This window comes from Typopeltis vanoorti, chromosome 7 (assembly GCF_054136105.1).
Source record: "Typopeltis vanoorti isolate ZY-2024b chromosome 7, IOZ_Tvanoo_1.0, whole genome shotgun sequence".
Taxonomy (NCBI): domain Eukaryota; kingdom Metazoa; phylum Arthropoda; class Arachnida; order Uropygi; family Thelyphonidae; genus Typopeltis; species Typopeltis vanoorti.
The window spans coordinates 42,394,156-42,410,483 of NC_143555.1; the positions used below are offsets into that span (position 1 = coordinate 42,394,156).

The following is a 16,328-nucleotide window of genomic DNA, read 5'->3' on the forward strand; positions in this document are numbered from 1 at the left end:
TATCATCCAGGTGGTTACATTGCAGAAACGAATAAACCAGTAGATTATATGAGAATTGTGGTGAATGAAGTGGAGGTGAGTAGTCTATTGCATAACCTCAATGTCAATACATCTGTGGGATTGGATGGTATACCAGCTCGTGTTGTACGAGAAGCAGCTAAAGAATTGTCAGTACCCTTGACCATTTTGTTTAATTTGAGTCTCGGGTCTGGGTTAGTCCTGAGCAGGTGGAAAGAGGGGAAAATAGTTCCACTGCATAAAAGAGGTTCCAAGACTGCTGTTGTAAATTACCGACCGATTAGCATATCAGGAATCATTGTCAAGGTCTTAGAGAAATTAGTCAAGAAAAGAATACAGGATTGGATAGATGAAAATGGGATATTGGATGGGGGACAACATGGTTTTGTGAAGGGTAGATCATGCCTCAGTAACTTGCTCACGTATTATAACACAGTGACGGCTGAACTGGATAGGGGTAATGGGTTTACGGTGATACTACTGGACCTTGCCAAGGCCTTTGATAGGATACCACATGGAACCCTAATCAGTAAACTGGAGCAGATGGGGATTGATATAGGGTTGGTGAGATGGATAGGAGGGTGGTTGAAGGAGAGATACCAGAGAGTGGTTTATTCAGGAGTGGAGTCTAAAAGACGTCTTGTGACTAGTGGAGTGCCGCAGGGCTCTGTTCTTGGATCACTGCTTTTCAATTTGTTCATCAATGATATTGGAAAGGATTTGAGAGGAAGTGTTCACTTGTTTGCTGATGATGCAAAGTTGGGTAGAGCAATTGTGAGTGCACAGGATGTCGAAATTTTACAGGATGATTTGGATAGTTTGGAGGACTGGGCTAGGAAAAATGGATCTCAATTTAATGTGGCAAAGTGTAAGGTTATGCACTTTGGGGTGAAAAGAATAGCTGCAGTATATCGCATTGGTGGAACCGTACTCCAGGAGATTGATGAGGCCAGGGATTTGGGAGTGTTGGTGGATAGGGGGTTGAAGTTTAGGGGCACATTGCAAAAGTGACTAAAGCAGCTCACCAAATCACTTGGCTTCTGAAAAATACTTTAACATGTAGAGATAAACAAGTTGTTGTTCCTCTGTATCGAGCCTTGATAAGACCCCATCTGGACTTCTGTGCCCAGTTATGGGCACCAGGGTTTCTTCGTGATGGGGAGGAAGTGGAGAGGGTCCAGAGATGAGTGACCAAGATGATAGCAGGTCTGTGGAATGAACCTTATGAGAATAGGTTGAAGATTTGTGGGTTGCAGAAATTGGACGATAGGCGAAGGAGGGGTGATATGATTGAGACATTCAAATTACTGAAGGGTTTTTATAAGATTGATCCAGAAGATATTTTTGAAAATATGACTGGTGGTGAGAGGACTAGGGGCCATGCATGGAGCGCAAGAGCGTGGTTGACAAGGGTGTTAGAGCTAGGTTTTTTACTTGGAGAGTGGTGAATGAGTGGAATAAGCTGCCAGAGCCTGTTGTGGGAGTGTCATGACTGTAAATGAGTTCAAGGTGAAGTATGATAGATACTGTGTGAATGTCGAATAGTTGTTCTTGACATGATGTTAGGGCCTCCCTCGATGAGTCTGTCGACTCCTTGGAGTTTCCCGGAACAATAATAATAATAATAATATTATTTTACCCCACTGAAAAATATATAATCAAAAATAGTTTATTTTAGTATAATGATTCAACATATTTCTCATTCATGTTACACTATACAACGTCTCTTTAACAATACAGAAAATAAATATTGTTTGATGTCTGTTTGCCACCATGAAACTGACAAACTATCCTAAATGTAAATTACTGTACAAAAGACATTCGGTCCATTAATCAGAATTCTCCTTTTTGAAACACATGTTAACATACTGTTTTTTTTATACACTTAGAAATTATGCAACTAGAAATTATTTGATAATTGAAAAACAGTTCTTGATATACAAAGTAGGTACAATTGTGAAACTTTTACATTAAAAAATTTACAATCTTTGATTAAGATTTGTGTTTAGGAAATTAGTATTTAAATCTTACAACATATGTCAGACATATATAGAGGATAACAATACAAACAACAAATCAAAGTAAATGACAAATCATATTCCATCTTCTGTAAAATTAAACTTGTGTTGTTATGTTATGGCACATTAGATGGCAGATTACTGTATTTAAATGTTATGCTATGTAGAAAAAATATACAAAAATGATATGTTGTGATGTAGAAATGGCTTTCACATTCAAAAAAATGCAATATATTGTCAGATGAATGAAATTTTTCAATGATGGATGACTGAACTGACCATTTAGTTCTAATTGAAAAGAGATTTGCTTTAGATATGTTGAGGAGATTTTTTTCTAGCACCACTGATGATTATTTCACAAATATCATCTTTCAAGTTTGATGTTTTTCTTGTACGTTTTTGGAAATTCGTTGTTCTACAATGCTAAGAAGTCTGTCAGAATATTCTTGTAAAAGAATCATTGCATTAACAGCATCAGACTGAGAATCAGAACTACCTTTGGTAGGCTGTGAAAATTCCTTCTTCACTGTTAAAGGAAATGGCAAACTCTGTCCAAGAGAACCAATGTCTAAAGATGAGGAAGAATAGTTGGGTAATGGTGGCATTGCTGGCCTTAAGTTTTGTTGAGCTTGCCAAACACCCTGAGCTAAGGTAGTCATCATTGCTGACTTTTCTGCTGGTGAAAGAGTAGGATCCACAGTTACCTGTTCAGATATAAATTCAATTACTTATTATGGTTAACATAAACATTTTTTAATATATATTTCAATATTAGTAAAATAAAAAAAAGTGTAGTCCATATATATTAAAAATCATTGACATCAGGAAATAGTTATTGCTAGAAAGCCATTCAGGATGATAACAATGTTTTATTTTGTAGTTATTTTGCTATCAAAGAGAATTGTATATAAAACAGACATAACCTAATTAACACATGTAGACTAGGTTATGTGACCTTTATTCAGTTTTAGAGTTTATATAAATTTCTTTGTGTCAGCAAAATTTCTCTGCAAAATAATCATTCTTCTAAACAAAGAGAATGTGAGTGTGGAGATGATCAGCATGGGAATGGATTGGGATGTGAGGGAGGGGGGATAGTTGAATTTGAGATTCAACTGACATTACCCTGACAGGCAGCTTGGGGAGGCCAGTTATAGACTTAAAAGTGAACTAAATAGATTTAGTTAGTATTTATTATTTATAGACATGTATATTCCAGTACACATCAACATCCATATGAGGCCCTGATCATCCCTCATATGGATTATTTGTGCACAGATTTGGTCCTCTGGTTTTCATGGTGATGAGGATATATCAGAAAGGGTCCACAGTAGATCGACTAAGGTCATGACCATCTTTGGGATGTGGATATGAAGACTGATTGATGGAATGCAATTTGCAAAGCCCCCTCAGGAGGAGGAGATGGAATATGATTGCAATATTTAAGGTTGGTAAGGGGTTATTACTGGATTAATATCGGTGGTGTGTTGCAGCCAGCTTGCATAAGCCAACTGTTAAATTTTAAAGAATTTTGCAAAAGTGTTAAACCAACAATGGCTTTAAACCATTATGATTAATAATGATAATTACTCTTATGATCTGTCAGCTGCTATCAGAGATCTCTAAAGATTCCCCTTTAAGAATGTCAAAAATGAAAAACTTAGTTTTTGAAAGTAGTGAAAAAGCAAGTCAAAAACTGTATAACAGATAACTACCAAATAACTACTAAATCTATTTTAAGTCTTTATTTTTTCTATAGACATGTTTATTTCACTAAACATCAACATCAACATATTTGGTAGTTATCTGTTATGCAATTTTTGACTTACTTTTTCCACTTCTTTCAAAAACTAAGTTTTTCACTTTTGACATTCTTAAAGGTGAAGAAGGGCAATGATGGTCTTCCATATTTTTATTTTATTTTTTTGGTAAAGTGAGGCAGCCAAATTTGTTAAGATTTGGCATACATTGTAATGCTGAGGCAGATTCTAAGAAAAGTTCAGTGATGATCAATGTCTAAGCATTCATACCAGATAAGTATGAAAGTGGAGTATGGGCCAATTTTTGTGATCCAAACATAAGCTTTGTTTCCCTAGGGAATGGGCAGGCAATATAAAATTTAATTAACTAAACTTAATGATAAATTTGATATTTTGATGCAGGTTACAATCTCTTAAATTGCAAGCTGCTTCTTTTGGCTACTTCATACCTTTCAATGGCTGCGGAAACAACATATAAGAACATTTTTGCAGTCAGCATGAAAAATCCTTTAAAATGAAGGAACAACAACAAAATATTATCTTCAGAGAAGTACCCTATGGAAGGATTAGATGAAAAAATGCATCTTTTGAAGAAAAAGAAAAGTTATAGTTTGACACTCGAGTTGGTACCAATAATGATGGACTAGAAAACATAATGGGCAAGCACAGTTTGGCAGAGAGAAATGTAAATGGTGACTTAATGATGGGACTATGTGGTAAATAGTCCCACCATATAACTTGGTAACAGGCAACACAACCTTCCAGTATAAAAGAATACATAAAGTAACCAGGTGGCAAAACACAAAATTGAACAGATAATATTGCCATCAGTCAAAAGTGAAGGAAAATGTAATTAGATGTCTAAAATAAAAGAAGTGCCAATATTGGATCGGATCATCATCTAACAATTAGGTTTATGAGGTTATGTATTTAAAAATAGAACAGGGGAAAACATTTAATATATACAAATCTGATATTGCTAAATTACAAAATGCTGAAGTCTGTAAGGAATTTAAAAGAATATTAAAAGAAAGTATGGATAGTAATTCAGATGGACAACAGATAGTATTAATTTGGATGGACAAGAGAATATGAAGGATGATGATAAAGAGGATAGATGGAAGAAAGAGGGAGAGAATGATAACCATTCTCTCCCTCTTTCAACATTTCTACAACCTGTAGAAATGTTGAAAGAGGGAGAGAATGGTTATCAGTTAAAATCTGGAGGTTAGGTGATGATGAAAGGGATAAAAAAAATTATGTGTAAGAAATCCCTCTAAGAAAAAACATATTTAAACATAATATTTTAAATAAATTTAAAACATATGCTAGGGAAAGAATTGGATTAACTTGGCATCAACACTTCAGTCAAATCTTAAGTAGCAACAGAATACAAAGAAATAATAATAAAAAAAAAAGGAGCAGGTGAATTAAAAATAGATACCAGCCAACCATGTAAACTGGATATAAAAAGCCATTAAAGAAATACCAAGACATGAATGTATCACTGCAGAAGTTCTGAAAATTAACACAACTTATTACAGATTATATACTCTCCTGATATTTGGGAAACAGAGTCATTCTCTAGTGAGTGGAATACAGGAAAAAATACCCAAGAAGAATGATTAAGAAATTGTAATAAATTCAGGGATATAAACCCATGTGTCATTAGCAAACATTTTTGCATGCCTCTCAGTAATCTTTAATATTTTAGATGAGGACCACAGAAAGCAGCAATCTAGTTTTTAGGCCAAATAGATCTTGTATGGAGCACATTAACACCTTAAGAACAAAACAATCACCGAAAAATGTACTGAATTTGAGTCTCCTTTATATTTATTGTCGATTATAAAATGCCTTCAATTCCATTATTAGTGATTGTGTGTGGAGATTACACTTCAAAATAAAGGAATGTCATTAAAATTAATAAAACTTCCATTTCAGGTAGTGCATCATGGATATTTACCACAACCTTTCTAAACTGAATCTAAATAGTAAAATACAGATTACAGATTATATACTCTCCTGATATTTGGGAAACAGAGTCATTCTCTAGTGAGTGGAATACAGGAAAAAATACCCAAGAAGAATGATTAAGAAATTGTAATAAATTCAGGGATATAAACCCATGTGTCATTAGCAAACATTTTTGCATGCCTCTCAGTAATCTTTAATATTTTGGATGAGGACCACAGAAAGCAGCAATCTAGTTTTTAGGCCAAATAGATCTTGTATGGAGCACATTAACACCTTAAGAACAAAACAATCACCGAAAAATGTACTGAATTTGAGTCTCCTTTATATTTATTGTCGATTATAAAATGCCTTCAATTCCATTATTAGTGATTGTGTGTGGAGATTACACTTCAAAATAAAGGAATGTCATTAAAATTAATAAAACTTCCATTTCAGGTAGTGCATCATGGATATTTACCACAACCTTTCTAAACTGAATCTAAATAGTATTGGGGAAATATCATGGAAATAAATAAATCTCTTGGTGATCTGGATTATGTCTAATTGCTCAGAGACATGGAGATATCCAAAATAAACTTATCACATTACAAGAAGAATGACTGAAGATTGGTGTAAAAATAAACACAAATAAAACTAAAGAAACAGAAATCAGTGTGAATAACAATTTACTAAATACAAGTGAAAATGAATAAGTTGAAAGTGTTTCAAATTTTACATTTCTTGGTAGAATTGTATCCACAGATGGAGGAGCAGATAGAGACTGAAATAAGTATTCAAAATGGCAAAAGGCATACATTTTAAAGTTTGTAAGATTATGGAAAATGAAGAATAATTACCCAGTTGCTGGCCTGGTTGGTCAAATGATTAGTATATCTTCCCTTCAACCAGCAGGCCTGGGTTTCGAATCCTGCTGTGGGTATGGATATATGCGACTATCTTTAGGAGGGAGGTGAATTTCATCATCCATGAATTTTATTCTGCTAGCTAAATAAATATTTTATTCAGCTAGCCCATGGTACAAATGTACTATAAGTTTACAAATGTTTCTTGGATAGGAGTCATGTTAAAAAAAATTAATAATAATTAATGCATGTATTAAATCATCTCTTTTTATATGGATGTGAAGCAGTTGCTTTCAAAGGAAATACAAAGAAAGCTACAAACATTCATTAATTGATGTATGCAGAATATACTTCAAATATATAGTGGCTTCAAATTATTATCGATGAGGAACTCTGGAAAAAAAAAAAAAAAAAGTTAACTGGGTAATCCAAGAACAAAAATTCTGGTGGATTGGATGACACCTGTAGGTTAGTGATTAATAAAAATATACTGGGCTTAATGATATTGCAGAAAACTAAACGGAATTTATACAAAATTAACCATGATACAGTTTCTCTGATCCTTTGACATGTTTACTTTGGAGCAGAGACTTTGTTCATTATTCTTCTTCTTCCTTCACACATTTAGTTCATTAATATGATATTATATATATATATATATATATATATATACTGTATATTCCGGCATATAAGTCGATATTGGAATTTTTTTGAGTTTATTTGAGTTTTTATAGTATACTCGTCATATAAGTAAACTCGAAAAATTTCTTTTTCCTATTGACCAGTTGCCCAATAGTGAACTAAAGTGCAATGGCTCATTTTAAAAGAATGAAATATGATGTGAGTTTTAAGTGCAAAGTGATTAAATTTGCAAAAGAAAATACTGTGTTGCTGTTTGTCAGTTCGCGATTGGAGAAAAAATGAAACCTTAATAATGAAAATGCCAGAAAATAAGTGCGCATTACGGAAAGGAATTTGTAAGTGGCCTATTTTGGAAAATAATGTTGTGGATTGGGTTCGAGAAAATCGCCAAAATGGACTCATTATAATGAGAAATAATATTCGTTTATTTGCTTTGAAGTGAGGCAAAGCAAATAAAATTATGTTACCCATTTTCTTTGTAAATAAATAATTATATAACATGTAAATAATTTTTTCTTAAATAAATTTGATATAAGTTGAAATATTTTTACTTATTTACCCTTTTTGTATATTGCTAATAAATTTAACAGAGTATGATACATACTAGTTTTTTCTTGGAAAGGCAATCAATTTTTGACCTGGCGTATAAGTCCACCTAAAAAAATTTAGTACTTTTTTTCAATGCTGAAAAGTCGACTTATATGCCGAAATATACGGTATATATCATTAAAATATTTTAATTTTGTAATTGATTAATAGTCTAAAACAGCGAACTTTTTTCTGTCCATGTTTCTTGAGGCTAAAATTAAAGGTTGAATCTTTAATTTTAGAAAATTAAATAAAATATTACAATTGATAAATAACAATATACAGTAATACTCTGTCTTATGACACTTCATTTTATGACAATCCGCACACACAATGCTTTTCAATGCCCATTTATATGACACTGCATTCCCTCTTACAATGGTTTTAGTGAAAACAGTGCCATGAATCGACCAATGCACAGAGTATTTGTAAAACTCGGTTTATTTACTACATTGTGCTTGCTATATCTTTCTGTCTTGCTGTGATTTATAAACTATTTTTAACTATTATTCTGTTTTATGGCAAGATAAAACATAATGGCAGATATAATTCAAAGTAAGGGTGCTGTTATTCAACTGAAAACAAGAATATGCATAAACCATTATATGTTGAGATTAAAATGATTAAATTTGGTGATGGTGTATCAAACACTGAGATAGGCCACAGGCTAAACTTACCTTGCACTACTGTTGTTACAATTTTTAAAAACAATGCTCATGTTCTAAGTGAAGTGAAAAGTTCTACACTAGTTAACACTACAGTTATCAGTAAACATGATAATCTTATTGCCAAAATGGAAAAACTTTTAATGGTGTTGATTGATGACAAAACTGATTGATATGTTTCCTTAATCTAAGCTATCCAGAATAATCTTTTTTTTTTTTCATTTGCAAAAATTATAAATTTTTTTTGCTTGCATATCTGACACAACTAAATGCTTTATGTCATTTACACACATACACATAATATATATATATATATATATATATATATATATCACTGCTTAAAAATTATTAAACCATTACAAGTGTGTGTGTGGGGGGGAAGGCTGTGATTCGCTATATGACAGTGGTTTGAAACCTAGCATGTCATATGACCAGGATATGACCGTGTAATATAATATATATAATAGCCATCATCATCATTCTGGGAAGTGCCTTTAGTAAAGTGAATTGTAGTGAATTATGTAGTTTTTTATAATCTGTGATATTTTTTAGATGTTACTCTTAGTACTGTATGAAGTAAGAAAAATAATAGCTGGTATACTCAAGTAAGTTACTTAGAAATGGATAACATGATACAGATGACTTTGTCCAAAACTTGAATAAAAAGCTAGCACTTGAGCTGCTCAAAAAACTGTTGAAAAAGTTTGAGGATGAGTGGTCGGGATTCCTGAACTTATGTTCAATGACAGATAATGGCTTGAAAGGGGAAGACTTGGGACCAGAGGAGGAAAAAATAGACTTGGTGGTTTCCCCACCCACAGATTTCAAAGAGGTGCATGTGCACAAGAAACGCAAGCACAAAACAGTGGAGATGCACAGGGATGACCCCTCTAGCTCTCCTAGAGAGAAAATGCATCTGGTTGTCCTGTGGGAAAAGAATAAATGGATGACGCTGGTCTCTGTCATGAAAGATCAGGGAATAGCATACTCATGGGCAAAAAATATCTATGAAGATATCAAAATTCATCCCACCACAGTAGTCGATTTTTGTCATTTAACAAAAATAATTGACAGCCTGGGTATGCAATAGCACACATTCTCCCTCAGCTTGGAAAGAAATTTAAAGGTGGTGCTACGAGGAATAATGGAGGACATCGATATATCAAGAGATAGCAACAGATCTCTGCTGTTCACGTGGCTACCACCAGTTAAAGTCAGCAGAATGTTTTGAGCTGACAAGAGCCTGATGCCACTAGTTTTGGTGGAGATACAAAGCTCTTTCAAGAATATATATATATATATGATCTAACATTGATCTGTGCACTCAAAATAACACCTAAACCTTTGAGGAAAAGAGCTTCATCAGGTCAGTTCCACAGATGTCAAAAATATGGTCATGCTCAAAAATTATGCAGAGTTGATTATGGGTGCTTAAAATGTGGTAAAAACCACCCCACTAACACCTGCACCAAGCTTAAAACCACTCCAGCCAAATGTGCCAACTGCAGTGGCTCTCACTGGGCCAATTATAAAGGATGAAGCTACTATCCAAAGAATAGGCTGACAGTAAGAAATAATAATCAGTCCAACTCTCAACCTTGCACAAAGCTAATAGAAGCAGAGTTTCCTTGACCTCATGGTACACAGCAAAAGGAAGCAGAATTTCCACAAGCTCAAGTAGAAATTACTAAACAAGTAGATATTCATCATAAGGGCAAAACTTATGCTGAAGTGGCTTGTCCCATAAAAGCAACATACCAAGATCAAACTCATCTTAACCTGACTGCAATCATTACAGCTTCTCTCGCTACCTTGCTCAGGATTTCAGTGAATCTAACCCATCACTAACCTCTACAAAAAGATTCATTATCCTCACAACACTCACTTATGATCAGAAATAAATTTCTTCCTAATTCACTTCAAACTGTAACGTGGAATAATGGCTTAACCAACAAGATTATAGAGCTTTAAGAATTCTCATAAAGGTATAATCCAGACCAGTGGCACCTGTACATAAGCATTGTGACACTGCAGCACCCCAAGGAAAAAATTAAAAATTTAAATTTTGTTTGTGTTTATAAATAATAACAATGCTTACAGCATTATATAAATGCAATACAACATGTTAAAGGTTACAGCTTATGTTTTGACATTGATTGAATAGTTAATAATCGGAATTGTTCGATTAACGCTTTGGATTACGAAACAGATGCACTGCGATCTAACGCCGATATTCGTTTGTGCTTGTCTTTGCACGTTACGTCATTCCCACACTGCCCAAACGGCAGTGTATTTTTAGTATCCTTACGCACGTCATTTCTGTGAGATATAAAACGTTTATTATTGGTGCGTGGTGAACTATTTTTTGTCAATATTATTTTATTTTGTTAAAATAACATAGAATTATTTATTTATTATAGATACAAGGCTGAATTACGGCGAGTGTCACTGTTGAAAATATGAAAAGAATTATATTTTTTCAATTATCGTTACACGAAATAAAAGCATTGTGATCTAATGCCGATATTCGTTGCCGCTTGTCATTGCACGTTACGTCATTCAGACACTGCCCAAACGGCAGTATATTTTTAGTATCCTTACGCACGTTATTTCTGTGAGATATTATTATTATTATTATTTGACACCTCCAGGGAGTCCAAAGACTCATCGAGGGAGAGTGTGACAACAGCATCGAACAATTGGACCCCTTCCAACTACTGACAGCGCTCAAACTTACTTAACTGAGTCATTAGTAGCAGAGGCTCTACCAATCGACCAACCTTTGCCAGCAATCTGGGATGTATTCTCACAGCAGTGGAATGTTTATGAAAAATGGAAAAATATGAAATGTTTATTATTGGTGCGTGTGCGTGGTGAACTATTTTTTGTCAATATTATTTTATTTTGTTAAAATAACATAATTATTTATTTATTATAGATACAAGGCTGAATTATAATGAGTGTCACTGTTGAAAATATGAAAAGAATTATATTTTTTCAATTATCGTTACACAATGGTAGAGCCTCTGCTACTAATGGCTCAGTTAAGTAAGTTTGAGCGCGGTTAGTAGTTGGAAGGGGGCCAATCGTTCGATGCTGTCGGCACACTCTCCCTCGATGAGTCTTTGGACTCCCTGGAGATGTCAAAATAATAATAATAATAATAATAATAATAAAACAAATGCACTGCGATCTAAGGCCAATATTCGTTTGCACTTGTCATTGCTATTGATACGAAACTTTTATTATTGGTATTTGTTCATGGTGAGGATGAAATATTTTTAATAAAGCAATTTTTAATATGTAAATTTATTTATTAATAAATTCGTTACTGATTAGAATTTTTTTTTTTTTTTTTTTTTTTTATATGCAGCACCCCCACTTAAAATTTTCACCGGCCGCCACTGATTCAGCCATCATTTTAATAAATGAAAGCCACTTAAGACCTGCAAATAATCTGAAATTGAGAGGTTTCCTACTCTTCAGAAATGACAGACTGGATTATAGAGGTGGTGGCGGCACTGCCATTTTTATCAAAAACTATATTAAGCACAATTCAATAATCAACCCATCAACTACAAATTTAGAGATTACAAGCATTGAAGAATACACCAACACAGCTGGTAAACTCAAAATTTATGCTGCCTACAACTCACCCAAAAGTACCTTGCTGTCAGCTGATTTAGATGTAATTCTTGGAATAAGGAAATCCATTATCATCACTGGGGATATGAACTCAAAACACACAGCTTGGAACAGCAAAACAGCCAACAAAAACGCTGCATTCTCTTCAATTATACGGGGTTAAATTTTGAAGTAGTGGCTGGGCCTACTGAGCCAACTCATCATCCTATTGGCAGATCTGATGTCCTAGATATTGCAATTCTACAGAATGTTAAATACCAGTACAACATTCAATCATTGAATGAGTTATCTTCAGACCACAACCCTATTTTACTTAAATTAGGAAATTAAGAACAACTATCTCCCTCTCACTCCTTCATAGACTGGGAAAAATTATCAAAAGTACTCCCTGAATACATTGGCCCTATACCCAGCATAAAATTAACAAAGCAATAGAAAATCTCACCAATCAAATCAATAAAGACCTAGCAGCAATCATCAAAACTACAACTATCTATAAGTTCAACCACCTTCTAGAAGATATCATGAATAAAATTAGAGATAAAAATAAAGCAAGGAAAAGATATCATAACACATGCTCCTCAGGACAAAAAACTCCTCAACACTCTGAACAGTTTAGTTAGAGAAGTTCTCAAAAATCACAGAAACCAGCACCCTACAGATCATTCCATCTGAAAATGCTCAAAAAAATCTCCAAAACAACGTAAATCTCTTCCCCTTTTTAAATCGGATCATGGAGTATGCAACACACCGATGCAGAAAAAACAGACGCTATGGCAATTAATTTGGGAAAACAGTGCAGTCCTACATATTGACAAGCATTCAAATCTGATTACTCCTACTTCACCAGTAGAAATAATGAACATCATCATGTATCACAAGAATAATAAAACTCTAGGTCCTGACTGCATCACAAACAAAATTATCAAATTATTACCCCACAAAGCTATAGTGCATCTAGTCAACATTATAAATGCAATCCTCAGAATGCAATATTTCCCTCCCTCTTGGACAATTGCTGACACTGTTCCAGTTCATAAGCCAGGCAAAGACTCACATTTACCTCAAAATTATTGGCCCATCAGCCTACTATCATATCTAGGAAAAATTGCTGAAAAATTATCCTCTTCAGACTTCAAGAATCAGTTGACAAATTAAATATCATACAGTACGAACAGTTTGGCTTTTATTGAAATCATAGTACTACCCAACAAATTCATCGTCTAACTAAATACATCACTACAGGATACAAATGGAAACAATACACACATATGCACACACCAGTGCTGGATTTCTTGACATCACAAAGGCTTTTGACAAAATTTGGCATTGTGGTCTGATTTATAAACTTATTCTTTTCTGGTATTTTTCTGAAGATGATACATTTCATTAAATCATATCTCATGAACAGCAAAATGCAGGGAAAAATAAACGAAACTATCTCAACCCAACATAGAATTTTGGCAGGAATTTCACAAGGATCCTTACTGGCCCTGATACTGTTCACAATCTACATGGCAGATATCCCACAGAACCTCATGTTGTCCATCACGAGCCTTTATGCAGATGACACAGCAGAAGTTAGATCTCTGCATTATCATCTTGAAACCAAAAAAAATGGTTTTCCATTTGGAGGATGCAAGTGAACCCTCAGTAAAGTGCAGCCATACACTTCACTAGTAGATTAGCATTTACCAAAGGGGCCACTGTTCTATTTAATACCAAAATTCCATGGCAAATAAAAGCCAAATACTTCGGAATACTACTAGACAAAATATTGTGCTTCAACAACCACATTAGGAACATCTGTGCAAAAGTATCTAAAACTCTACCCCTTGATTAATAGACACAGCAAATTAAACACAAGGAACAAACCTATTACTCTACCAGATGGTGATTCATCCCATAATTACCTATGCCCCCAGCTTGGAGTTATACTTCCAATGTCAACATACTTAAATTGCTGAAAGTTATTTTTCACTTGGTTAGACTATAATAAATTTAGTTTAATTCTTTATCCAAGTGTGAGCAAACAAAGTTTGCACCTGAAAATATCTTCAGGACTGAATATGGTGTTGTACTACCTTACTGGGGTAACTCGCAGCAAAGGTGGACCAAGCTACCATCACTCCTATTCCAGTATCTCCCATAATGCAAAGCACATCTCCTTGCAGATATGTATAATGTTATGCATTAAGGGATTGGCCACTACCCACACTGGTTTTGACCTTTATTGAGGTCTCTTCAGCAGGAGCTAGGCCCAGTGGTGAAGATACCAGGCAGAAGCAATAGCGAGGTCATCTTTACCTATAGGAGTTGCCAAAAGGTGTACCACCTTTTTTTATCAAATTACTCTGGATTTAGAGAAAGATGCTGAAAGTTCATTTTTCACTTGGTTAGACTATAATAAATTTAGTTTAGTCCTTTATCCAAGTGTGAGCAAACAAAGTTTGCACCTGAAAATATCTTCAAGACTGGTAGCTTGGTCCATCTTTGCTGCGAGTTTCCCGGTGTTGTACTACCTTACCCCAGTAAGGTAGTACAACACCATATTCAGTCCTGAAGATATTTTCAGGTGCAAACTTTGTTTGCTCACACTTGGATAAAGGACTAAACTAAATTTATTATAGTCTAACCAACTGAAAAATAAACTTTCAACATCTTTCTCTAAATCCAGAGTAATTTAATAAAAAAGGTGGCACACATTTTGGCAACTCCTAAAGGTAAAGATGACCTCGCTATTGCTTCTACCTGGTATCTCCACCACTGGGCCTGGCTCCCACTGAAGAGACCTCAATAAAGGTCGAAACTAGTCTGGGTAGTGGCTGGCCAATCCCTTAATGCATAACATTATACATATCTGCAAGGAGATGTGTTTTGCATTATGGAAGATACTGGAATAGGAGTGATGGTAGTTTGGTCCACCTTTGCTGCTAGTTGTCCGGTGTTGTACTACCCAGTAAGGTAGTACAACATCATATTCAGTCCTGAAGATATTTTCAGGCACAAACTTTGTTTACTCACACTTGGATAAAGGATTAAACTAAATTTATTATACTTAAATTGTAACGTGTGCAAAACAAATCCTTGCATATGATACTAAATGCTCTATGACTAGTTAGAAATTATTAGATTCACCGGGACACAAATACCCCATATATATCTCCTCATTCCTTCATTCTCTAGCAGTAGAGTTCTTTTCAAAAGCAACCACACATCCTAATCAACTGATACAACAAGCTGAAGACTACAATGAAAACGATGTCTCTAAGCACAGAAGACCTAAAGCCATTCTAATACTTAATGATGCTGTTTAACTTCTCTGCACTCTCAGGCCAAGTTATATGCTTGTAATTTTTTTTCCTACCAATGTTTCCCCTCTATCAGACAATGAGGAATATAAAAAAGCATTAAGCTTCACTGTCTGAAACAGTACTGTTATTCTTTATTCTGTCCAGTAGTAGTGAGCCTAGTGGTCCATTACAGTCTCGTCTCTTGGGATGCATCATAGAATCCTTTGAGGAATCCTAGTCCTGTCATTTCTGGTTATGTAAATATTGTAATAATTTCTGTCTGTATTGCTGAACATATTGTATTATACTCGTAGATACTGTATTTAGTTCATTCATCGTATCTTTGTTTTTCATCCAGTCCAGTGTCTTGTCTGTGGAACTGAAGCCATCATCATCATCAAATTCCTGCCATGTATCTTCAAGGGGGGATGTAGAGGATATGATAGTACTACATGAAAAATTTATATCATTACTAACTTCCTATCTACAATTTTCCTCCAAATCAGTCTGTTACTTGTCAAGACTCTAACATTATCAGATCTTATATTTCTGTCGTCTATGGCACTTTGAACCGTATCAATCCACCTATATCTTGGTCTTCCTCTGGGTCGTTTTCGTGCCAACCTGGCAGAAAACACTTGTTTTGCTAATCTTTCCTTGCCAATTCTGTTTAAGTGACCATACTACCTGAGATTAGCTCTGCTAATGCATTCCTGGATGCTGACAATGTCAAGTTCTTTCCTAATATCCTCGTTTTTAATATGAGATTGCCATTGTTGCCTTTAATCTTTCTCATGATTCTCATATCTGCGGTCTCTAGTCATTGGTAAGTGTTTTACTTCTGACCCAGCTCAGATCCATAAGTTAAAACTGGTTTGAA

The 16,328-nt window shown here is 34.5% G+C and overlaps 1 protein-coding gene across 1 annotated transcript in view; it reads right to left on the reverse strand.

The window, feature by feature from the left end:
* Positions 1-1,688: 1,688 nt before the first annotated feature.
* The window catches only part of LOC150104628 (mitogen-activated protein kinase-binding protein 1-like), a 399,663-nt gene continuing 385,023 nt past the window's right edge, over positions 1,689-16,328 (reverse strand). The window contains exon 31 of the mRNA XM_090395826.1: positions 1,689-2,740. Coding sequence (XP_090251952.1) covers positions 2,408-2,740 — 333 coding nt within the window. The 3' untranslated portion in view covers positions 1,689-2,407. The remainder of the gene's footprint in view (positions 2,741-16,328) is intronic.